At 44.5% G+C, this 26,046-nt stretch overlaps 1 protein-coding gene across 3 annotated transcripts in view; it reads right to left on the bottom strand.

The window, feature by feature from the left end:
- The window catches only part of OTUD7B (OTU deubiquitinase 7B), a 932,635-nt gene that overhangs the window by 885,016 nt on the left and 21,573 nt on the right, over window positions 1-26,046 (bottom strand). Inside the window, exon 2 of one of the 3 annotated variants that reach the window (XM_069652344.1) lies at window positions 19,700-19,895. The exons of 1 other annotated variant lie outside the window; for it this stretch is intronic. In XM_069652344.1, the coding sequence (XP_069508445.1) occupies window positions 19,700-19,736 (37 nt within the window). In that variant the 5' untranslated portion in view covers window positions 19,737-19,895. Of the gene's footprint in view, window positions 1-19,699; window positions 19,896-26,046 lie in introns of those variants that run through there. One more of the 3 variants, XM_069652334.1, reaches the window with a different exon arrangement.

Genomic DNA, 26,046 nt, shown 5'->3' with positions numbered 1-26,046 from the left:
GAAATGCTTCTTCCTCCTTCACACAAGAAGAATCCTACCATTCCTCTCAGTCACCCACAAAACACTCACAATCATTGCCCTCATGTCAAGAATCGACCCAGAATACCTCATGAAGAAACTACAACGCATCCAAAATGCAGCAGCCAGACTTCTCAAACTATCGAGAAGAGACCACATCCCCCCAGCGCTACACTGGCTCCCAATCAAACATCGCACCACCTTCAAAACAATGTGCATAACACACAGGGCAATCAGCGGACAGGAGCAGAATTTCTTCAAAAGAAAATAATCTACAAGCCAACAAGACTTCTCAGATCAAGCAACGAAATCCGCCTGGAACAAAAACCATACCTCAAGAAAAAACTAGGATGCTCCTCCTTCTCCCACCTGGCTGCAAAAACCTGGAACATACCAAAAGGAATAAGAAACACCAAAGACCACCTACAATTCAGAAAACTACAAAAAACCTGGCTCTTCAACACCGCTAATTCAAACTGAAAAAACTAAAACAATCAAAGAGGAAACACAAAGAACAGGATCACATACCTTAGGATGACACTGACAAACACCCTGAGCCGACCAAGGAAAGCCCCATAACTACAAGAGACAAAGCTAGATCGAATAGGAAATAAGCATCACCACATGAAGAGAGAATCAGCACCCTTGGCCAACCCAACCATACAACCTCACCCTCTACCTAAACGCTACCAGATACCATATTTGAATAGAGTTGAGTGAATGGTAGCAGCTGCCACACTTGAATTAAGTTGTAGACATTGGCATGGACAAGGCCAGGATAGAGTTGGGAATGAGGACAGGTGCTGCGCCTGACAGTAGATGCGAGCGTTGGCACATAGCTTCAAGCGGGCTGTGAATGGTAGCCTACGTGAGCAGCTGGTTAAACTGTGAATGCTGACCACCGCTAAGTCTGAACGGAGTGGCTTTGGCCGTCCGATCCTGCGTATTGACTGGAATGGGAATGCTATCTTGGCTAGATTTGGATGGAGTCAAACACCTCCTTACCCCGCATACAGACAAGCTAGACCGAGATAGGCGGGACCAAACTAAGAAACTGTTATGAATGAGGTTGGGCGTCATGTGTGGAAGGGACAGTGGGGTGTCGGCCGGTCTCAGATCGGGATGGAGGTGTGGAGATGCATGCGCGCCCAACCCCGAGAGGTAATATGGGAGTTTAGCGCTTTGCTTCCCAACAGCTATGCCAACTAACCAATCCACTAACAATTTTCAACCCTCTGCATGCACCTCACAAACTCTAACCACACACAACCACAAGCCTATAAACACAACAATCCGCACAATCTTCACTGCACTGCAACAACAAAACAAACCACATATAGACTCGCACAACAGTACACGACGGCTGCCAACTGAAAAAACACTCCAAGCCCAGCCTATGGTGTTAACCGGGTTGAGGCTGCCAACGGCACATCACTAATCTCTTGCACTTTTCCAGCTTATTCCCACTAACTCACCCACTCCCCTTTCTTTTCGGAGCCGCCAGGGGACCACTCCGGTGGTGATAGTGCGCGGTACATATATCCTTTAACATTAGATTCACATGCTTTGCATAGGTCAAAATGTAATGGTTGGTGCAAAGTATTACATGACTTCTTTTCAAAATCGAAAGAGACGTTGACAGGGTGCGTTTGTAATACTATACCTACTGTGACGTGTACTATACCCATGGCCCTTCACGCGTTGAGGTCCTCAGATAGGTTTTGTTTCTGACCCGAGAGTTTGCACGAAGTGAGTCTTCAAATAGAAGAAAAGTGCATAAGGTATTAGTTGTCCATGTACCTTTTACTCCCAATAAGGGAAGGAAGGGTGGGCGCACGTAAATCAAAGTAGATACAAGCATCAGAAAGACTATTACAGGCATGTAATGTTTGTGTTCCGAGGCTTGTGGATCTGCTTAGAATTACATGCTTTCCACAGACTAGCGAGCAGTACCAGGAGAAAAAGGTGGGTTGCTAGATGGGACAGAGGCAAAAAGATGTCTTAACACCAATTGTCCTACTTAAGAGTCACACTTAGTTTGTGCGTCCACACAGTAATGCTGGGTGAATGCGTGAATTAAGCTCCATGTAGCTGCTCTACAAATTGCCTCTAATGCACGTTTGCAATGAAGGCTAATGTGGCACCACTACCACATGTAGTGTGTGCTGTGGGTGTAAATGGTTCTGTGTTAGCAAACCTATAGCATTGTTGTATGCATGTCACAATCTATTCAGAGATGCAAGCTTTGGAGACAGGATCCCCTTCTCTCCCTGCAGCCAAGGAAAGAAGGAACTGGTCTGTCTTCCTGATTGGCTTTGTCTTATTGGCGATACTACGTGACAGCTCTCCTAACATCTAGAGTATGTAGAGCTCTTTCTCCAGAGGGTCTTGAAAAAATGCCGGCAGCTCAATAGATTGGTTGATATGTAATCTAGAAATGAACTTCAGTGCAAATCGTGGTTGTTTTCTTAGAACCACCTTGTTCTAGTATATTGTGACAGAAGGCTCTGGGCACAGAGAATGTTTTGGCTCTAAGAAATGACTGAGCTGCTGCGTTCTTGAAGAAGTTACACGCTGTACTCACAGCACTTATCAAGAAATTATGAAACAAAGACCCAACTACCTCCATGGGACATACTAATACCCACCTGTTGAAGAAACAGGAGGACATAGCTAATAGCATTCAGAGGACTCCCCAGGCAAAGTACGAACGTTTCTCGCAAGTACATGTAGGAATTACACTCATTCCTATCCAACACAGGATACAAGAGGAACAGTGCAAAACTTTAATACCTGAACGTTTATTTACATGATGAAATATTGTCGCATAAAGATGAACGCTTACGGATTGTACTATAATCTAAATTCGTAAGCATTGAATGTAATCAATCATTGTATGTTATAATGAAACTGTAACCAAACATAAGATATTGCAACCAAATGTCATGAATTAGCTTGGTAATAGACAGATGGTGCAACTAGCCTAGATAAAGCCATAGTTTGAAAAAACAAAAGACAAGTGCGCCAAGAGGTTATTGTTGGCTGTTCATTACTGCAGTTGTATGCAATGGCTGATTAAGATTGCACCAGAATTCAACTAACATAAAATGATGTAACTTTCACATAGTAATTGCTAAACAATCTTTTTCCGGTGCTAAAATTGAGGGTGCTGTTAACCAGCTACAAGTACTATTTGATCTTGTACAGACTCAATCTTCCCCAGCTAAAGCCAGTTCTGAGATTATCCCCCCTCAGCTGCTCTGCGAATCTCCTTGGCTTTTTTCTTGATAAAATAGACCGTATCCGCCAAAACATTGCAAGCACTTGTCTTACCCAACCCTCTGCCAAACTCCTGTCTAATGCCAACTGGTGTATCTTTCCGATCTTCACAGATCACACTTTTGTATCTGCTATTAAACTTAAATCTGCTTCACCCCTTGACTCTATTCCCCTTTCTTTGCTTAGTTATTTAGGTTGAGTTTATACCTTGGACTGCGCTGGCAGTTAATGCTTCTCTTTCCTCAGATCAAATTCCCAGTAACCTGAAACAAATGTTGGTAATTCTCCTGTTAAAAAACCCTTTATTGGATTCCTCCATCTCATCTCATTTTCCTCCCATCTCACTTCTTCCATTCCTTATGAAATTAGAGTATCCGATTTCCCCTCTGCTTGGCTCCTTTCTTGAATCGTCAAAATTCTTTTATCCTTCCCAGTCTGGCTTTTGACCTGGTATGGGGACTGAGTCGGTTCTTGTCTCCCTGGTTGACGATCATGCTAGCATGGTAGACCAGGGCTGCGTGGGGCGCTGATTTTACAAAACACATCAGCCACATTTGACACCATAATTGCTTGCTTGGTTTTCTGCTCTTCTGTCGATCATTCACAATCTGTCTAATCTATCCCCTTGTTGCTCGAAACCAGTGCCACTAACGTGCAGTGTCCCTCAAGTCTCTGATTCAATTCCCACCTATAACATTGTTCCTCTCTTGAACATGCTTTATCTAAAATTGTAAACCCTGCAAACTGCTCACCCATTTCATCAAGAACCCCACACACATCAAAGAACGCACACTCGATTGGCTTGCTGACCTCAATTGTAACACTGACATAATCTCCAACTGCCAATGCCCATGGTCAGACCACCACATCATCACCTTCAATCTCACGAAGAGCTTTGGGACCCACAACCTCCGACCGGTGGCACCTGCTGCACTATCCAGGAATAATGGAAATATTGCAGCAAACAATATCCTACCTCTCCTACACCATCATGGCACACCTAGACTTCCGATGGAACGACCCTTCCACTATGGTTGATTTATACAACCAGACTGTCCTGGCAGCGATTGACAAAGTAGCTCTGTTATCTATGTGCAAAGCTAAACCAGTAGCCCACCTAAATTCTTGGTGCACGCCGAATTAAAAAACTCTTCTTATCCCCAAGAAAACTACTGAGACTACTTGGGGAGGGAAAATAAATAAATCAATGAACGATCTAAACAAAGCAAAGTCAGCTGAGGCAGCCAAGGGTTTTAAACAGACAGTCCTCCAAATGAAAAGTTCCACTTACAATGAAAGAATCACTAAAGCTCAATCAGGAACTAAGGAACTATTCGCAATCCTCAGAGAACTAGAGTCCCCAGTGCCATCAATCGAAGTCTGAAACATAGATACAAGCTGGTGCACCAGCATCCAAAAATCCCTCATCGATAAAACAGCCCTTCTACAATCTAAAATTGAATTAAAAAAAGAATTAAAAAATTTTTTTTTAAAAAAAAGGCACTATTAAACCGGTTCTACAACCAACTTCCAGTCTCACCAGTCAGAATACTGCTCCGCTATTTGAATTTACACCAGTCTCCAATTCAGAAGTCCTAAAAATTATTACCAGTCTCAAACTATCAAGGTGTCAAGGGGACCCTTGCCCAGCAGCAGTTATCAGAGACGGTGCGTCTGATCTAACTCCTTTCATCACAAGCCTAATCAATGCCTCCTTTGAAAATAGCACTGTCCGAAAAAAGGGTCCTCCCGCTTCTAAAAATAAAAACACCCTAGACCCCAACATACCAACTAACTACTGACCCATCACTACACTGCCCTTCCTCCTCAAAATATTGGATAGAGTAGCGTACCACAAGATCCAAAACTTCTTGGGAACCAACAACCGCCTTGGCCTTCGACAATCGGGCTCCTGCCCAGGACATGGGATGGAAACAGCACTATTCGACCTGAAAATTCAAATGGATGAGCTTAAAGACAAAGGTAAACTTGCCCTTCTCCTCCTACTCGCCCTCTCTGCTACGTTTGACCTAGTCAATCACAAAACACTCTGTAATCATCTGGCTTCAGCGGCCCACTTCTCTCCAAAAGCCATTCAGTGGATCCAATCTTTCCTTATGGGCAGAACCATGAGTGTATTCTCACCCAGTGCAGCTGCACAGCCAAGCCTGGTTACCTGAGGAGTACCACAAGGCTCCTGTGTGCCACCTACACTCTACAATATTTTAACAAAACCTCTATTTGACCACCTCGACGACTTGGGCGTCGCCTAATCCAACTATGCAGATAACACCCAAATCATCATTCTTATCTCGGGTTCACATGACATTGACTCTGCTTTACTTAATGTTATCTATCAAACCATTAAAACATTGATGGCCCATCACGGTTTATGCTTGAATGATGAAAAGACGGAACTTCTCCTCCAAATATCACAATACCAAACACTGCCTTAACAAACTAGATGATTCCTTTACATCATTCATCATAGACGGCTTCACTATCAAGGTGTCCAAGGTAGTTAAACCTGTCAGTGTTTACCTTAACCAAACAAGTAAATGGTACAGTGTCAGCAGCAGCCTACACTTCCAAGCTCATCAATCCTCTCACCTGACAGCTGCCTCACAATAGCCAGAGCACTCATCCTGTCCAGATTAGACTACAATGACCTCTACATAGGCACCAAGGACTACAATATTAAAACACTTCCGAAAATAAACGCCCTCAGAGCAGCTTTAAACATTCCTAAAAATACTCACATCTACAAGACTAGAAGTGTATTCCCATTGGCTACCTGTCCAGGAGCACAACCTCTTCAAAACCCTCACTTTGACACAAATGCTTACATAGATCAGCTCCAAAATACCTAGCAGATAAATTCACTACCTCTCAATTTAACAGGCCAATGAGCTCAGCACACATGCACTTGCTCACCACTCCGAGACTCAAATTGCAGCAAGCTGGTGGCAGCAGCTTCCCAGTGTTAGCGGCTGGACACTGCAACACAGCACCTACTACACTAAGGTCTGAAGATTCCTTCTGGTCCTTCCAAAACACTTGGCTTTTCCCACAGGAATGACTAAACCAAGTCATTTTCAACATTGAGCACTTTAGCTACAAAGAGGATCACTCCAAGTTAGGGGACTGTACAGATTAGCTTTTGTATAATGTTTGGTATGTATAATGTTAGTTATTCATATGTGCAACCATGTAACCATTCAGTTTATTTCCATTCTTAAGAACAGCGCCCGGATGCCTCGGGTTGGGGCGCTATATATATACAAATTGCAAAATAAATAAATAATCCTCCTCGACACACCTTCTTACCCACTTTTGTTGAAAATACTAACTCTCACTGTGAATTCTGGGCCCTAAACATATTCTGAATTGGTTAATTGCTGTTTTTCAGTCGTTTAATGAAGATTACCCCAGCTGGCAGCGCTGGGAGTCTTGATTCTATTAAAGACTCGGAGATAAGCATTATGCTCCAACTCTTTAATCTACTGTTCAGCAGTTTCAACACAAACTGGAAAGGAACACATTTTCCTTCATTTTTTTTCGTTTTTCAAAACTGCAAATCCCACTTTTCTGAACTACATTTATAGTCCATCTCATATCCTGTCAAAGTAGCTCTTGCCACTTCCGGTATAAGTCTCCTCTTCTTTGGATGCTCTGAACTGATCCACATACGTATGAACTGAAACCAAGTCACTCAAAGTCAACATTGTCCCTGAAAACTCCTCAGGGCTGCACTTCCCAACTGGGAAACCAATATTCACCATCCGCACCGAACGCTTGCAACTTCCTCGCACTGTCTCCGCTCACCAATACTTCTGGTCGTCTCCTGTGGAATCAGAGAGACATAATTATGGAGGGAGAAAGCACTGTCCTATTCCATCCATGGGAAAGCAACAGCATTTTTGTTAAGATCAACATACGGCGCATGCGCTGGGTGGGAAAGAAATGCTTGCCTCGGTCTTTAATAGAATCAAGACTCCCAGCGCTGTAAGCTTGGGTAATCTTCATTCTATGTCAGAGGCAAACATTAGGCGTGTTCAAAGCTTCGCACTACGGCCCCCACCAGCGACGGGATTGGTTTGAAATAAAAAGTCTTAAATGAGCGGTCACTAGACCAGTCCGCTGCTCGTAATATGTCCAAAAGGGGCACACCTGCCGCAAAAGATTTGGACGGCATGGCGTGTCTCATCGAATGGGCCCCAAACCGAGAAAGATCGATGACCCACCTGGCAATTGTGGCTGTCACCACTGCCTTGAAGGGCTTCCTGTGTATGATCAGCAGCTGAGAGGCTGTGAGGCTTCTGCCGGCCGTTCTGATCTCATACTCCCAAATACAAGCTGCTACGCGTAACTGCGGTTGCTCGGTCAAATAAGGGTAAGAAATGGAAGAGAAATGAGTCTTCGACAAGATAGAAATGTACGTTCCAGAGGGCGTGTTCTATCAACTTCCAGTGCCTCAACATCCGATACTCTCCTACACGACACTAGGCACAATAGCATGGCGAGCTTCCCCAAAAGCTGTATTATAGAGGGATAGGATTTCTAGCAGGCTGGCCAGCAAGTGAGCAACACCATGTTGACGTCCCACAACTACGCATATTTCCGAACCGGGGCGAGGAGGGACCCTGAATCACACTCATGAGTTGTATTACCGCCAGGTGATCCCCTACGGGTGCGCCGTCCACTGTTGCGTGTCCCGCTGAGATTGCTGATCTATAAACCCCTACCGTCCTGAAGTATTTGCCTTCTTCCAGAAGGGAGGCTAGAAAGTTAAGAACTACTACTACTACAGGGGCAGGGGCAGAACCGGGAGGAACAGTTCTTTTTGATAAAGCAAGCTCACCTCATCCCGAGCTGAGAAGGGGGGGGGGGGCGGGTTCCCCGGGACTCATCCCTGACCAGTAATAGCAAAGCTACTCAACTACGTTTTTATTTATGTGTTTGTATAGTGCTGCAGCCCGCAGGCATCAGAGCGCATTCCATGTAGACAGAGACGTAGTGATAGGACAACATATGTGTGGTGTGAGTAGGTCAAGGTGGGTTTCAAAGGTGATTTATTTGAAGAGCAGGGTCTTCAGTTTTTTTCTTTTTTTTTTTAAACATTGGAACTACTGAGACCAGGATGTAATATTGCAGATGTCAAGGAAAAAAAGGGCCCGCCATGGTGAATGACTCCAAAATGACAATGTATCTGGACTTCACGAAGGCGGTGCAGAAGGCTAGGCACTCTGTCAAAGTGGTTAAACAAAAGTAGCTGCAGTTGGCAGGAGTCAATTACGCCATGCTTTATCCGGCTACCCTCAGGGTGGTGGGGCCCAATGAGGTGCAGCTCTTCCATGCCTCGCAGGAGGCCTGATCTGGACAGAAAATTAAAGGCTGGGCCAAAGGAGACTGTCACAAGGGGCGAACGGAAAGCTACTGGGTAGAGAAAAGGATCGGCAGAGGGCTGAGACCACAAAATAAGGAACTGAGCGATTGGCAATGTGGAAAGCACGTTGCAGTCAGTAAATGTCCTGATCAATAAGTGACATAGTAGGAGCGGAGCTGGAGTACTGAGACGAGCACACAACCTTGGATCGCCTGCCTGTGGGCAGGGATGATCATGGTTTAGAATGCAGTTGATGGGTGACAGGTGCTTCTGGTTGGGAAGGAGCGTGGGGAGGGGGGTGAAGGGTTTTCTGGTTGGGGTGAAGCGGGTGTGGGGGTTGGGTTGGTGGGGAAGTTGACAGTTCTAATTAATTGGTCTTCAGTGTGATCACACCGTATGGAAAAGGGATCCAGGACTTTTTAGGGCAGAATGTGAAGGCCGCACCAGGGCTAGTGAGCCCAGTTCACAAGATAGGAAAGGTGAGAATGGAGAGTTTACGGTGGAGGACCTTGACCTGCATGTCCGGGAACGTTAATGGGCTCTTGGACAAAATCAAAAGAAGCTTAGTAGCAAGTTGCAGGAGTTCCATCAGGCTGATAAAGTCCTACTGCAAGAGAGTCATATGTTGGGGACAGCCTGCATGTTTCTGGGGAGGGCTCTATATTCGGTGGTTGAACATGCCAGTTTTGCTAGGGAAACTGGGGAGTGGGGCGCAATCCTGGTCAAAACAATCACTAGTGCTGGAGGCACATAAAGTAGAAAGAGACCAGGAAGGGAGGATGGTCCAATTGAAGGGTTCTCTGTGGGGGCAGACGATATGTATTGTCAATGTAGATGTTCCTCCCACTCTGCAAGGGGCAACATTATAATTGGTTCAAACATTACTGGCTGAACAGGTGGACGGGGGGTTACATTACACTGGTGTTAGGGGACTCTAGACAGACTACCATACAAGGGGAGGCAGGCACATCCCCCAACCAAACTTCAAACCTTTATAGGAGCAACAGGGATAATCGATGTCTGTAGAGACCTGCAACCTGGGGAAAAAGGCTTCTCTTTTTATTCCAACGCTTAATCGTCCTTTTCAAGGATAGATTATGTATTCCTCCCGAGCACCATGGCAGATAGGGGAACTGAGGGGTATTTCAGATCATGCCCTGCTGCTAGTCACAATGAGGGGGGTAGGGAACATACTGAACCGGGGGGGATTAAGGCTGAATGCGTTTTACTTTAAGAACTAGAGGCTCTTTGGGAAAAAACAAAGGTTTTTTTTTCAGAACAACTCAAGGTCAGTAGATAACCGATCCACGCTGCGTGAGACTTACAAAGCAGTCCTGAGTGGGAGGGCGATGCAGGTTAGAAGACAACATCTCAAGGCCCACAGAGAAAGGATGGACGAGTTGGCGCATGAGGTGTAGGCAGCCGAGGTTAAACACGTTCGAGAAAACACAGGAGGATAGCAAGAGGGCTCTGGAAAGGGTGCTGCACTAACGTGGCCCTTAGGCTCACAGGAACAAGCAGGCACGGCTCTTTGATGCAGGAGATAAATGTGGGAGACTCTTAGCATGGTTAGAGAAAAGAGACGAAGGGACCAGGTGGGTTAGGGCAATAAGAGACCAATGGGGAACTATGGGACAAAAGCGAAGACAGCCGAGGAGTTCGCCAACTATTATAAATGGGTTATACACTATAGAACAACATATGAAGAGAACTGTGCTACTGCAGATGAGCAGAGGGGCAGGATGGAACTGGACCAGACATTGGATGAGTTCCAAACAGCCATCACTACACTCCAGTCTGGGAACTCCCCGGACCCCAATGGATTCCCAGCAGAATTCTGGAAACTGATGGGTATGGGGTAGGCAGAGGAAATGACGGCTATGTTTCTGGAGTGTTATGAGGAAGGCCAATTGCCGCAGGACCTCAGACGAGCAACGGTAGTGGTCATACATAAAGGAAACTGCCAGAGAAATGTAGTTGGTAGCACCCAATCTTGTTGATCGACAGGGAGGCAAAGTCATCAGTGGGGGTTTGTACTGGACAGGGCGACCAGGATGTACATTTGGAGACTGCACAATGCACTGAGTGCAGTCTCCTCGCTGGAGGGATCACATGCTTTAATGGCAATTGACTCGGGAGAAGACATTTGACTCCGTAGGCTGAGATTACCCATGGGCAGCTATGAGAACATTTGGGTTCGGACCTAGATTTCTGCACTGGGTGCAGCTCCTGTACACAGATACGGTGGCCAGGGTTAAAGTGAATGGGTGTACATCGGGCACCTTCCCATAACAAAGGGGAACAAGGCAAGGATGCACGCTCTCGTCGATCCCTTTTCTACTGGTGATAGAGTCACTGGCCGCGAGGCTAAGAGCAGCCCCCCCATCCAAGAGGCTTAGTGTGGGGAAGGCTGCATATGGTTGTACGCGGACAATCTCCTTATCTATTTAGGGGGCCCCCAAGCACACAGGCCCGAGAGTGATGGAAGTGTTCAGGGAGGTCAGTAGCCTCAAGATAAACTGGGATAAATCAGTGCTTATGCCAATTAAAGAGACGGAAGAGGCAAACCCAGAGGGGTGCCCACTCATGATAGAGAGGCTCCATTAAATGTTTGGGCACCAAAGTCAGGGTGGTGGAATCAAGAGTTCCTGCAGACCAACTTGAATTTGGTCCTGGACAGGCTCAAAGGGTGACCCTCCGATATCAATGGTGGGCAGGGCAAACCCATTTAAGATGATGACGTTACTGCACCTTCTCTATATACTCCAGTAAACCTGCAGAAGGGAACGTTTTGAGCTATCGAAAATCTGCAGCAGAAAATCACATGGTGTAACAACTCTGAGAATCGAGTTAAAGACGCTAACTAGATCGGTTTGGGATGGAGGACTGGGGATCCCGAATGTGAAGCACTACTATTGGGCGTCTCAGGTGATGGTAGTGAACGAGTGGTTTAGTGGGATGGAACTGCCTCATACTGCAATGGAACTGAAGAGGATGGGCTTAACACAGCCCTATCAGAGATTATATGGACGTAAGCCAATTCAGGGTATGACATGACCAGGGATCTGTATAGTGACCAGGCAAGCACTCATCTGGGAGAACGCAGACTTGCCAGAGATACATAAATTGGGAAAACAGAAAAGGTGGCAAGACAAAGGGGTTAAGAAAATGAAGGACATCCTGGTACAGAACCGGCTTGCCCCACTCCAACACTTGCAAGAAGAGTTTGGCCTGCAGGGGAGGGATAGTTATACCTACACTAGGCTGCAACATGCAATGGCCAAAGAGTGACTAGACACATGGGGCATCCCAGAGAGATCCCCGATCGAGGCCAATCTCATGGAGGGTGAAATCCAAGGGAAGGCTATAATGCAACTATATCAAATGCTCAATGGGTTCACATCCAAGACCCTGCAGAAACTCAGAGAAATGGGAGGCGAACGTAGGGGCACTGGCGAAGGAGGAGGATTGGGTGGAAGCACTCTGCTCACCAAGACAGGCCAGCATAAGTATGAGATTGCGATTGATAAGAGTACAAAATCTTGCATCGGGCATATTATAGTCGGGATCACCTTCATCGAATGGGCAGGGCGGCGGATCCCCAGTGCCTGAAATACAGGGCGATAGTGGGATCATTCTTCCACATGATGTGGGAGTGTCACACGCTGCAAGACATTTAGGGTAATTAACACACGAATTGCGGCCTGCCCCAAAGTGACAATCTTGCAAGTGTGTGGGGGGCTGGGGTAATTCAGGGCTCAATAACAGAGAAAAAGACCGCATCAGGACGGCCATGATGATCAGTAAGAAGGTTCAGGCATCAGAATGGGGCAACTCAACGACACCGAACAGACATAAATGGGTGGAGGGGGTGGACTATTACGCGGAACTTGCCCCCAAAAGATTGAAAAGATATGGGTCAGATGTGTGGAATTGGGATGAGCTGGTGCGGTATCACAGGGATACGCTGGGGGGACCAAGCCCTAGAGGGGCAGAGGCAGCAGGGTTATGAGGGAGGGCGAGAGAGGGCAAGGGATGGCAGGGAGGTCTGTGTGGATGGGCCAGGGAAGCGAGGGGAGGGGAGGTCTGTGTGGAGGGGGCCAGGGTTGTGCGGAACGGACTAAAGGATTATTTGTATGTGGGACTGTTTGTATGGTTTTGATGCAACTGACTAGAAACACAACAAAACTGGTTTATAAAAAATAAAAATAATGAACAGCCAGGTCGCTCTCTGCTTGGTCCTCCTCCCTCCACTCATATTCAGACATGGCTGTTGGTTGGAGGTACTCTTTAGTAGGCTGAATTGCACGCATGCTGTATTCACTGGCTAGCTGGTGGCTAGTAACTCCCTGAAGTATAGAATTCTGCTTTCACACTGTCTCGGTGTATCCCCTTGCAGGGTCTGTTCGGAGCTGCCCTTAATACTGTGCTCCTAGGCAGCTCAACTTGCTTTCCGTTGGATGCACGTGTGCTTTTGCTCTCACCATGTACTGCTGCCTGAAAACACATGTGCTTCCCTCTAGCTCCGTTTTAACACGTTTTAGTAATTTGTGTGTTCAATTTTGCTTGGTTTACCATTTCCTGCAATAACTTTAATATCCCATTCAATACATTTTGCAATCCTAGTTTCTTAATATTTTTGCACTGGTCTCGTCTGAAATGTTTCATAGTCTTAGTAGTTGACTGTATGCCAAGATTAACAGAGGATGAAAACTCAACTAAGGGCTCAAGTTGCTTCAATCTTAGTTTTTTGTAGAGATAAATATGTTTGGAAATTGAGAAATCTATTCAATAATATAGTCAATAAATATTCTTTGGATTTGCTATATTCTTGCAGACGTATGAAAGAGTGTGTTAAAGAAATAAAATTGGAGTTATAACATATACTTTCAGCAGATTAGTTGGCGACGATCAAAAAACATTACAACAGAAGAAAAGACCGGTATTTCGTTTAGATGTTAGATTATCCGTTTTATAGGATTTATACTCGGTTTGAAAATGTGCTGAAGAACCAACAAACACGTCTATGTATTAAACAGCCAAGGGGTGATTGAGGAGCCTGGAGGAACTACACAATCAAGTCAGTTGGAGGCTGCTCAATAATCCTCTATGCTGACCTGTTATTTATTAGGGATTGTAACCATCAGAAAACATTGCCCTGTATGGCCTAGTCCCCGTTTATTTTGTTCAGATTAGATCATGATCCACTGTTTTGTAGGTGGTAGATGAGAACTCCTCCTTATCTAATGTTTTAGGATAGAGTAGTGTTTTTTCAGTACTCATATTAGGTCAGAAGCTGGATTATCTGTCGTGGAAGGAGGTTTGCATTTTTCGTTGTGGTCCTGTATTTGCGTTATTCCCAACCTTTCCAATTTTTTTTTATAAAAAGGGAAAACACAAATCGAAAGACCAAAAAGGAGGACAAACGCAAGAAGGTAAATGTTATCACACCGATCACCAGGGTGAGAAATGTCAAGTTGCAAGCTAGTAGCCAGGTGTCAATGCCGCCCTCAACCTGGCATGAATGCCAATTTTCCATATGCACAAAGCATGCCATTCCTTACTCGCTGGTGGCAAGTTCAAATTTAAAAGGTGGCTGTAGACCTACGTTCAAATTAAAACATTGGATCGTGGTCTACTGTTTGTACTGATGTTTTATGAATCCTCTTTTTACCCAAAAATGGGCTGATTTAAAACGAAACCTAAAAGTTCTTTCCATCCTAAATTTAGGAATGCAACTTTGGATAAAATGTAATGGAAAGGTACTTCGAAATTAGAAAGATTAAAATCAACTTAAGTGTTTATATTTTAACGTAGTTAATCAAATTTAATAAAAGGCATTCAATAAGGGATTTAACAATTAAACCTGGAGTCTTAGTGGAAATTGTAGCATACAACCAAAACAGAGTTCATGCCGCCTCTATATGAACCTAATTTTGAGAATGCTTGTTGTGACCTTTACCTTCCATCGTTTCCATTATCACTTTTGAAAGTATATAAGTCATAGCAGTAACTACACAAGTAACCTTATCATCTAGCGTTGCAAAATGCACTGTATGAATAAAACCTTTTCATACTAGATTAATTCTCCTTGGAAAGCCAATCTGGTCATGAATTTTCGAAAACACAGTTTGCAGTCACAGCCATCCTATAATCTTGGCCAGTACCCAATCCTCTAAAGTATTAATGGCAGTTCTTCCATTGTCCATCTTCAGGCCACACTGGCCGTCAGAGGATTTTAAATGGGAGGAAGGGGGCAGCAATGGTGTTTATTTTTGGAAGTGGTGCACTTTGAAGGTCTCCACTTATAACAGGCTCTTGTTCTGAGGTTACCAGTCCCACTTTATCTCCATCAGTGAGGATGACCTGAATTGCTCAAGGTGACATGTTAAATTCTGTCAATGAAATTGTTGTGGGACAGCGTTGCAGGCTACGGAGAGGACACTGCTGTCATGGAGCTGGTCCACCTTAGATGGAATATTGTTGCAGACTGTACACTGGAGCGAGTGCAGCAGTTGTGATCCTTTGTGGGGGGGGGCAGATGTTGAACTTTTTGGAGAAGTGAAGCTTCTCTTTTCCAGGATCTTGTTGGACCAGTGTCGGTTGGTGATACCAATGCACTTTATGAGCACAGCAGAATGCAGAGGTTTTTTTTCGGGAGCGCTGAAGACTGCAGGCTTGAAGAATGTTTGTTTTTCTTTTCTGTGAGCCAGAAGTTGAAAATTTCTAGAATGCATTCAGGCTAGGGTGATTGGTTATTCTTTGGCAAAGAGACGCACGTGACATCAGTGGTAACATTGTCAGTTCGCTGGCATTGAAATGGCAGAGTATTGATTGTGGCATTTAACTGAGGGAGTAAGGGACAAAAGTGGATGCAGGCAAACAATGGAACATGATTTGTGACGGAGTGGATTTATTTTAATTGTAACATAGAACAGCTGTACGTACGACAGCTAAGAGTTACTGAGACTATCCATGTAACTGGAAGACGGAGTGGCACAAAATGTTATGTTATGCATGGTGAGCTGTGCATTTGCAAGGCATAATGGTAAACGAGGCTGCACAAAGATGAACCTATGCAAAGTTGCCTGAAATGTGCTTTAATTGCAAGCTCTACCTTAAACTTGGCCAGAAGGTAGGAAACGAGTTACCACAACGGAATTAAAAGTTGGCTGAAGTGTGCTCAGGGATCCCAAGCATTCACAGGCGCAGACTTCCTTTCAATAGGTCAACACGGCGAGGATGGGCAACAGATAGTAATTGTTGAATTCTGTGTTGTGGCAAGGGTTTATTATAGCTAGGACGTCATATCAGCTCATTTACACATTACACAGCATTTCACTGTTGTCAATGTTGAGGTATGGACATTAAATACCAACGTGGTGGCTTGGAGTGAGATGGGGTGGGTGGGAGACTGGATTAACAGACAATTTATCACATAACGACAGTCATACAACCCCCGCCCATGGCCCCAAAGAGCACGCACAAAGGTCTAAACCTCGACTTTCAATTCACGTCGACTTCAAATGCACCAACTGACAAGCACCTCCTCCAATCTCTTTGGTCAGAATGCAACATCTGCACCCAGTTACAGTAGACTTTTGACCTGATCTGTAAGATACGGGGATAGATGAGCACAGCAGACCCAGTATGAAGGCAGGCAGATAAATGTTTTTCGAAAAGGTGAGGCTGAGAGGAAGATAGGAAGCTGGGAGGATTTTACCGTTATGGTAAATAAAAAGCAGCCTCAGTTAAAAGTGGGGCAAACATACAGCTGAAAATTCAGGACGAAGCAATGTTTATAGTCCTGGGTTTTGGGGAGACTAACAATACGCACAACAGCACTAGATCTGGATGCGGTATGTGTTGCGAGTCTAGTGGCATGACTACATGGGTCTGCATGATTGACAGCCAGCTGGGATGAGGGGAAGCGAGCCTCGACCCTTTTCAAGTGAATTTCCACGCTTGTCAGTTGCCTATGTGTGCCTGCTCTGGGTGGATGTACACCTCTGTACTCGCCATTCTTCCACATACATGTACGCAGATAACTTGCTTTATATAAAGAAAGAACATCTCTTCTGCTGAGTGCAGCCTGATCCTCGCACGTGTGAACTGAATTGCATTGTAAAAGCCTGTACCGAGTTAAATCTGTCTCATGCCCGCACATCAGCTGTGGTGGGGCAGAGCCATTGAAAGAGCATCCACCCAGGTAAGGGCATGCTTAGGACTTCCGCAGCAGTGTTGAGCTGATGCCTACAGTAATTGCTTTAAGTAAAAGGGCTTGTAGAGGCGCCTACGCTCTTAATGACTGCAGACGGCTCTGCAAGGGCAGGCCAAGGGGGGAGAAGCGTGCAGCAGGCATGTGCCGACTGAATTTCTGTCATTTACATTGTCGCTGTCTGTGAGTAATAAAGTGCTACACCTCTTTTTAACGGCTACGAAGCAGGCTATGCAATCTGCTTCGTCAAGATGCTGCTTTACGTTAATTGTTTTGCCGAGTTGACCAAGCCCCGATAAGGCCAGAAATGGTTACTTTGTTTAAACATTCTGTTGCTTAATGTGCCAGACATAAGAAATCGTAAAAATAACACTCAGCGGTCCGTGACAGTTATTATACATTACAAATAAAAATAAAAAAAATTACAAATTAATCCAATTTACCCGTTCTCACCAACAACTACCTTGTGGAGTTTGGAGCCGTACGAAAGTCAGTGGTCAACCAATGACGTCACATACGGGGGTTCGTTGTTTTACAGTTGAGCCCACGTTTCTAGAAGGTGAATCCGACTGTAAAGTTACATCCGGAATCGTCCGTGTGAGGAACTATTCCTAAAAACGGCAGTGCATAAAGTAGCCTTCTAGCTTCCAGTCTCCTTTTGGACACAGCATGAGCTGGGACAAGTCGTCGAGGAAAGCAGGTGTTTTTCAGTCTTCGGCTTTTAGGCACTTTACGTTCTGCCTTTTGTGCAAATCCGATATTAACGAACAAACTAAACTTGCAATGTACGTCTGTATGTTCGATGATGAAGTAAGAATTCGTTCTGCGGGCGTCAGGAGGTATCCGTCTGTTTTATGACATGACTGAAAGCAACCGGACCCCGCACTGTCAATCTGTGTAATGTGGTGTTGCAAAGTGTTATTTATAATGCGTTTAAAACCCAGAGGTTTCTAAGCGCGGACCCAGTGATCGAACAGGTGTTGCTGCTCGTCGTCTTGCTTCCAAGACGAGCGCGTTGCCGTGTGCTAACCTCCCGAGACATTCAGGTAATGCAGTTCGTGTGACCTAGAACAAAACGTATAGGTTTTTATTGAGCCCGAGAACTTAGGCATTTGTGTGCCATCTTAATCCTACTGCTGTGTTCAAAATACAACAGTACATTTTAATCTATACTATTAAATTCAGTTTGATATACGCGGCCGTTTGTCTAGTAATTAATTCGAAAGTCTAGTTTGCCAACAGGTCATCAATGAGAGAGACCCTGGGCAAAGGTGTCCTCGTCGGCTATTAAACTTCAATTCGCGGTATGCTTTTAACCTCGATTAACCTCGATTCATGGCAAAACGTTCAGTTGTCACCATGGTTGTTCACAGAAATAATTTTTGCTATAAACATGTAGGATTGATAAGTGATTTCCTGCTCCCTCACGACGCCGATTTTGGTCACGAGTGTGTAGGGGATGAATTGCCCATTAGGTTAAGGGAACTTATAAGTACATGGTCTAAAAAACGAGCGCTAACCAACTGAATCAGTTGATAAAGGCATGAAGCAGTGATTTAAGAAGAACATTGATAAATGTGCCCTAGAACATGCCATTACATATTATGGGATTAACCCAATCATTGATTTAAGGCAGGAATTTGTTAAACAATGTTAATTCAGTAAGAATGAACCACCATAACTTGTTGTGATGTGTTCAAGTTAAGTTGTCTCTTCCAAGTTGCTCAGTTGTCAACCATAAATGATTCTTAGTTGCACCAGTCAGTGTAAAGTATTTCATTAGAAGAGGCATGGGCCAATGTTTTTAATGTGCATTTGTGGGTTCTGTTTGGACGCACTTCCAGAAGAAAGGCTTTTGTAAACTTGAGTTGACACCTGCTATGACAGGTGCACATGTGTGTGCTCTCTATCCCGTTCCTTCCCTTTACCAAAATAGAGTCTAAGAATCCCTGAGGTGCCAAGAGAAGGTCCTTGCAACCTTTGAGGTGATACCAGCTGTGGCAGGTGAAGGAGTACATCTTTTCCAGCCTCCCTATCATCCAATGTCCCCCATAGGTTTGTTCATGCACTTGTGTATGTGTACAGTAGCCCGCCCTGTTATTCGTCATAGTTGCTAAGGTCAGAGGTATGATGTTCCTGAAAATATAAACTTTATATCTTTTAGAAGCCAGGTTTGCAAAGCTTAAAAGGGTTGTCAAAAATTCTGCGTTTTGCGTCCCCACTGGTCAGGTTGCTTTCGTTTGTGCAATGTGCTAGTGGTATACGTTTGCGTGCGAGTTTGTGTGAAAGAAGGGAGTCGTGTAGTAGTATCGTGAATGAATGAGTCTCTACGAATAACAACGATGGTGATGTTCCAACCGGGATGAGGAGGGGTACCTGGTCGCTTGTCAAAAAGGGTTCCCCAAGTGTCAGTTGCTCATGTGTGCCTGTACCTGAAGAAACCTACTTTGAATAAAGCTAGAAGTACACCAAGCCTTCGACTGCAGCCTCATTCATGCGCTATGGAAGAGTAGGTCCCTGCATACAGGGAATGCTCTGCGTTAGGACCTGATTTCACTACCATCTATGTCACAGTGGCATTTACTCAGTGCCATCCAAGTTTACTCCAGCTACACCAGGCAATATATCAAGTCTGCCTTAGGTCCTTTTTGCACACTTGTATATGTATGCAAGTGAAAATACTGAATGCTAATGTAGCATATAAACGACCCAGATAGGGCAACCTTTAATAGTGTTGGGGCGAGGTGGGGTGGGAAATCATATTTGCACCACCAAAGTCAGGGGCATACAGTACATACCAAGAAGTAAAGAAGAAAATCTTAGCCTTATCTGCATGTTGGGTGACTTCCTTCATTCTTCGATGACGGGGTCAATAAGGAGATATGAAGCCAAATGTCAGGCGCTACATTTCCATCTCTACTGCAGTCTTTTGCCTCGAGGACCTGGTGAACTGCCTTCCAAATAAATACCTGGGTTTGAAGCAATAATGCATCCCTGGAGAGAAAGCAAAACTGCTGTCACATATCTGAACTTAATGTACGCATGTAATCAGGCGTTTTCTGGAAAATAATAGGGTCCACACTTTGAGGCAACAGGCTAAAGAAGATGTACAAACTAATGAGTCAGTAATGAATATCCTGAGTTCAGGGTCAGCTGATGGTGAAGGTCCCATCAAAGTTGCTTTGATACACTGCCACCCACTTGTGCCGGCAACTATGACCAGAGAAACAAGGGCAGTGCCAGCAGGTTGCGGCATGCCAAAAGAAAAGGCAAAGAAATGCATGGAGGTGTATTAAAAAAAAAAAAAAAAAAAAAAAAAAAAAACTTGCACCCACACTTTTGGTAACTTACATGCACGACCAGGCAAGCTATACTGTACACATTCAGCAGACAATTCCGAAATAGCCAGCTGTACTCGAGCAACATAATCTAGCAAGCAGCCACGTTATCAGTTCATACAACAACGACCGAAATTGCAGGGAGAAAACTAGTTCTTGCTGATAGCATAGTAAAGCCTGGTTGGCCAGAGCAGGACGTATTTTAGACTTAACCGATTACATGCAAACAAATCTATGTGGCATTAACTCAGCGTCTGGCAAGGTGTATAAAGCGCACTAGGACACATGTAGAACATTTCAAGCATAAGAGCTTGTATTTAATTAACAAATGTTATAGCTTGTATGTCATGTGGAATTTAAGAGTTGTGGCAAGATATGCACCATTTAATTATTCCCCAGCGGTAGCTCCTGCTTACTGGATGGTGACCAACACCCAGGAACTGTTTAGTTCCTGCTTATCAAATCTTTATTTTGACCCCTGCAAGAAGACAATGACGAAAGGATAGGATTTACTTTACTCAATTGTATGCTAGAGAATGCAGAAAGAGCTTGGAGAATTGACAATTACACTGAACAGGATAAATACACAAACTGGGAAACTAGCTGTTGTATCCTAAATGAGTGATACATTCAGAAACAAGACAGACACATCAATAACCTCCGACCAGAGTATGTCAGCGGAGCACATTACACATTTCAACAGATTTGGGATTCCAAGAAATATTAAGGTGTGCATAAGACATTGAGTAACTAGTTAGGGTGATTTATATTGGATTTAAAAGGATTAATAAGTTGTATGAAATAAGGCCTTTCTGCAGAAGAGAAACGGCAAAGACAGTCAATAGGAAATGGAGATTTGGTTTTCGCCAAACCCAAGGGCACAATGTAATCAACAAACCGAGTAGTTGCCACTCTCCATGGCCCACTATTTCCCTCTGTTCATTATTCAGAGGCTTTTGTGCATTTGCAGAGTGCAGGAATGTTAATGTGAGTAAAGAGTTTGTAGGCATATCCACAGTGCATGGGTGTATGGCGAGAATGTGGAAAAAAAGACAAATGTTGGCATGCGCAAAGGGTGGGGATTGGTGAACCAGAAGGAGTCCAACAACTTTTATTAAATTAAAAGAAAACTCCTAATTTGTTAATTTGCCCTATCACTATGAGGGAAGTTCCTTACCTGAAAGAAAAAGGGTGCACATCAAGTCCAAACAAAAAGTCTTCTGTCCGAATGCTAAGTACCTAACTGGCCCTATCACTTTAGAAAAATTCCTAACCAAAATGATAAGGGAGGCTTGCATAATAGTCTCGCAGCCTGGCTCACTTGTATTCGACTTATTCTCAGTCTCTAGTTCTTGCAGATTGTCTTCATAGATTTAGTATCGTATCCTTTTGGAAAAATAAACAATGTCTGTCTGTGTTTCCCTCCCTCTTTGATAAGGGAACAGTTTGATTTTTAAAATGTTGCAATCCCTTCAGGACACCTTGAAATTACACTTCTTCCTTTCCCACCTTCGTAGTACTAGGACTTCCAAAAGTCTGGTAGCTCTGTGGTTAAGTGTCGTATTTCTCAGTAAACACTTAGTTTAGGGCTTCTGGACAGACTGGGAATACAGTTACCAGCAATTTGCATTCAGGGTTAGAAAGTATCCACCTGACACACCGTTTCTACATAGGCCGTGTCTGTGGTCCCTTGATACTGTTAAGAGTGTTTCAGCTTGGATGCAACGTGTCCATCTTTTCCAATTATTTATTGGGGCTGCATGCCCATCTTGTTTTCTTCACTTCTCATACTTTTGACAGCTATTCTAGCCTACCATTAGTGTGTTCATATCCCTTTTCTCTGCATTAGTGGGGCTTGGTGCCTGTTACATTCACGTTGTATTTCGTACCTGCATCAGTTCACTCCTCCGGGTAACCCACACTCATATGTCTGGTTCGCCTCCACACGTCCGCAGCCTCTCCTTTCCCCATCCGTACCTCTCACGGTGGGAAAAGCACTTGTCGGCAGGAGTTCAAGACCTCAGATTCCTTTCTTCTTTCGAATCTCGGCACCAGGCCCAATACTGCTCTTTAGTTGTGACGCCAACCACGAAGACAGATGGCTTTCCACCCTCTCCTTCCCCCTGGCCAAAGTGGCTTGCTTGGCCAAGGGACCCACCTTCCAGCCTCCAGCTAGCGAGTTTCTGGCTCTGCAAGACACTGCCATCTCTACGGCTCCAGGATGTTGGTACTTCAGGGGCTCACGCTCTGCATAGCACTTGCTATCCACCCCCAGCAGGGGAGTTCCTTCTCCATTCACAGTTTGTTGTCTTATATACATCATTAGAAATCAACAAAATGTCCATCTTCCTTGATCATGGGACTCAGGCGAGGTTCTCCATTACCTGAAGCCAATAGAGTCAAGGAAGAATCTTTGTGCATTATAGTTCTAACAAGGAATGCAACAGTTTTTACAACGCCTATATATGCCAAAAAAGGGTGATCTGGGCAGGGAGTTCCATACTGTAATGGGAGCCCTTGTCTCCAAGAAGGGAGTCATGCCGAGTGAGATTCCACTTGCGCAGACCCTCCATGGAGGGTCTTGCATAGCAGGCACACCTCCAAAGCCTCAAAGACAGTGGTTCCCCAGTCAGGACCACAGACAAATTGTCCAGATTCGACACAGTGGACATACATGCAGAGGGATTTGTGCATGTATGTGAACTGCGAGGACTCGTGTGCAGGTTATTTATGGAGGAGTGCAGTGTGTGTGTCCATGGGAACTTAAGTCGGTATAAGCACAGCGTGTGGATGAATGTGCCATGTGAACATGCACTGCAAGAGCAGGGTATTTATGTATGTTATTTGGATTTGTACCACTGCCATTTTCATGGTCTCGAGGCGCTCATATGGATCTGAAAGAGGGGAGGTAGCAGAGAATGGCTGCAGGGTTAGCGGGAGAAGACAAGGCGTTGTGCTCAACTGTTGGTGTTGGTAGAACCAGGAGGAACTGGGGTCTATGCAGGTGAATTGGTAAGTAGGCGAGTTTTTATTTTTTAGTCGGGTGCTGAAAGGTGGGAATTGTTAGTTGGTTGGGTTATTTGTATAGACCAGTATGTTAGTGTATTTTTGCAGTTCTTGTAGTTCTGATTGCGTTATTGTCTCACATCAGAGTCCTGCATTTTTTAGCATGCTGTCTGTGGTTCCGGAGGGTAAATAAGGGGTAGGTGGGGTTCAGGGGAGAGTCGGTCATGTTAAGTGTTATTCAGTTTATTTGGGCAGTTTTATTGTACCGTTTTATGAACAGACCTGAAGGTGTTCTATTCCTGGAGTTGATTTCGGGGTGTTATTGAATGATACAGCGCTTGTTCAAATGGTGGTGTTATCGATTGTAGTTTTCAATTTTGTACGGTTCTCGGCCAATCTCTAGCTTCATGTATTGTATAGCCTGTTTGCATACAAAGTAACTTTGGGTCTCACCCCAAGTTACCAGGGGACTCCAGACGTGGACCCCTTGCTCACGGCTCTTAGAGAGACACAGCTTCACCTCACTGATGATGCCCAACTAGGCTAAAACACGTGTATGGGTTTGCTGTGGTACTCTTGTTCAGAGGAGAATTGCCTAACATTTCGGTGCTGCACTGCCCCTGGGCGGGACAAAGACTGATATGAGGGGATATTTCTTCTCTGTGAAAAGAACAGTGAGCTAAAGACTTGGTTGAGACTCTCCCAGGGGCCATCCACCCAAGAACAAGTCAATGGGCTGTGTTCGTGCTGGTAGAGAGTTTCCCAGACTTCCACCCCCCCCACTGTTTTGTATAGCCACATTTGTAAAAAGAATTTCAAAAGCTTCAATGATCTTCTATCATCTTTGGAATGTTGGGCTCTGAAAACCTTTCTCTGCTTTCGAAGTTCAGATAAAATAAGATCATATGTTCACTGGGAGGATGAAGAAGGCTGTACCTCCATAGCTGGTTTTGTCATAGTATGTCGCTGCTGGCGATTTATGATGGTAGGAATTCTGCTCCCTGTGCTCTGAGTGATACAGTTATTTGAAATGGATTACTTTCTTCAAAGGAAACCTGGGAAAGCTTCTCAGGGCATAGTTGAAGTGTACTCTACGGCTGTTCGCGTAGTATATTCTTGCCAGTATTAGTGAGATGAGATGGCAAGTGTTCAGTATGAGAAGCTTAGGTAGAGGAGGATGCACCCAATTTATCATAGGTTGCAGAAACATGTTTGTGCAATTGAGTAGACCTATGATTCCAGTGTAAGGCAACGGTCAACTAGTACGCCTAGATTCTTAATTATCTTCGATGTTTCCGGTCTTGTTCTCAATTCTGCGGTCCTAGGGAGCAAGCTCTGCAATTCATTGAAGGCAGTGATCATTACTTCTGAACTGTTAGGGTTTAGCTTTAGGTCGTTGTTGGTCATGCAGAGGGGCCAGTAGTCATCTTGAAAATTAGTTTAAGTGTTGCCTGTGTAGTTGGTCATGCTTTTTTAGTTTAATCAGTAGAGTTATGGATATGTTGAAGAGAACTGGTGAGAGAGTTGGGGTAAAAGGAAGAGTATGGAGTTACAGCTGTGTCTGTGAGGATGGATTTTAACCATTGCAGTGCAGAGTTACTAATGCGCGATTCTTGTAATCTCTGGATTAAGGTTGTGTCAACATTCACTTTTAGGTCATCCTATATGTAGACTAGTGCAGATTCTGTTCCTCTAATGGGTCTGAAGCCAGCCTGAGATTCAATGGGATTCCATGTGATCGAGAATTTCTTTGTATACATAGCTCTTCAGTATTTTTAGCATGGTATGGGAGGCTGGATATGGGCCTGTAGTTAGTTGGGCCATCTGCTTTTCCAATGTAGTTATTTAAGACTGGTTTAATGCAGCAGCTTTGTACGCCTTTGGTACTATTCCCGTTTTCAGTTAAAGAAACATCAGTTTTTGGATATATATGAGTGGGGTTTCTTTGGCAAATAAATGTGCATGTCCATGGGTGATACAGCCATGTTACTCTCCTTTACTAGTTTGTTGAAAGTTTCATCTGAAATTGGTGTGAATTAGTTACGTTCTGTAGTTACTGTGAGGTTTCCTGGGTCTGGGGTGCGGTTTGGTGTGCCGATGGCCTGTTGAATTTTGTTTATTTTGGTCCTGAAATGATCTGTGATGTTGTTGCATAAAATCTGGGCCTTCTGCTGCATGAGATAGAGTTTGGCCATTTCATTGATGACTTTGTACACTTCCTTTGGTGGGATTGTCAGATTGCATTATTTGGGTTTTGTGGGATTTCTTGGCCTTTAACATGGCAGCTTTCTATAGACGGCTTGGCTCCTGGTATTTGATTTTGTCCAGTTTATTGTAGCTTTATCTGCATGCTTTCTCCAACTGGTTTGCTTTCTTGAGTGCTCGAATGAGGTTGTAAACCATCTTGCCGCTCCTTTTTGCACTGGATTGAAAGGTTTCAGGGGCATTATCCTATCAAGGGAGCTTTTGATCCAGTGATAGTTTTTTAAAAAAGTATCTGGAATCATTTGGTTGAGCTGGTGAGTGTCCGGTTTGGTGTACTCCACGTTAGCTTTTCTGAATTAAGATTTGTACTGTTTCTTTTGGTTGTTGTTGCTTGGTTTGAGATTGTGGCTAGTGTGCATGTTAAGATGTTGATACAGGCATCATTTGGTGGTCGCTCCCGATGACCGGAATGGGGGATTGGTTGGGGGAGGGCGTTAGGCAAGTCATTCTCTGCAGAAAAATCACATCCATTGTGTCTAGCTCGGTGGGTGGCCCAAGTGACCATTAGTTTCATATCAAGGCTGGCAAGATGAGGA

Source organism: Ambystoma mexicanum, chromosome 1p (assembly GCF_040938575.1).
Source record: "Ambystoma mexicanum isolate Mex_15411 chromosome 1p, UKY_AmexF1_1, whole genome shotgun sequence".
NCBI lineage: Eukaryota > Metazoa > Chordata > Amphibia > Caudata > Ambystomatidae > Ambystoma > Ambystoma mexicanum.
The sequence above is the reverse complement of the archived record's forward strand: the minus strand, read 5'-3'. Positions and strand labels throughout refer to the sequence as shown.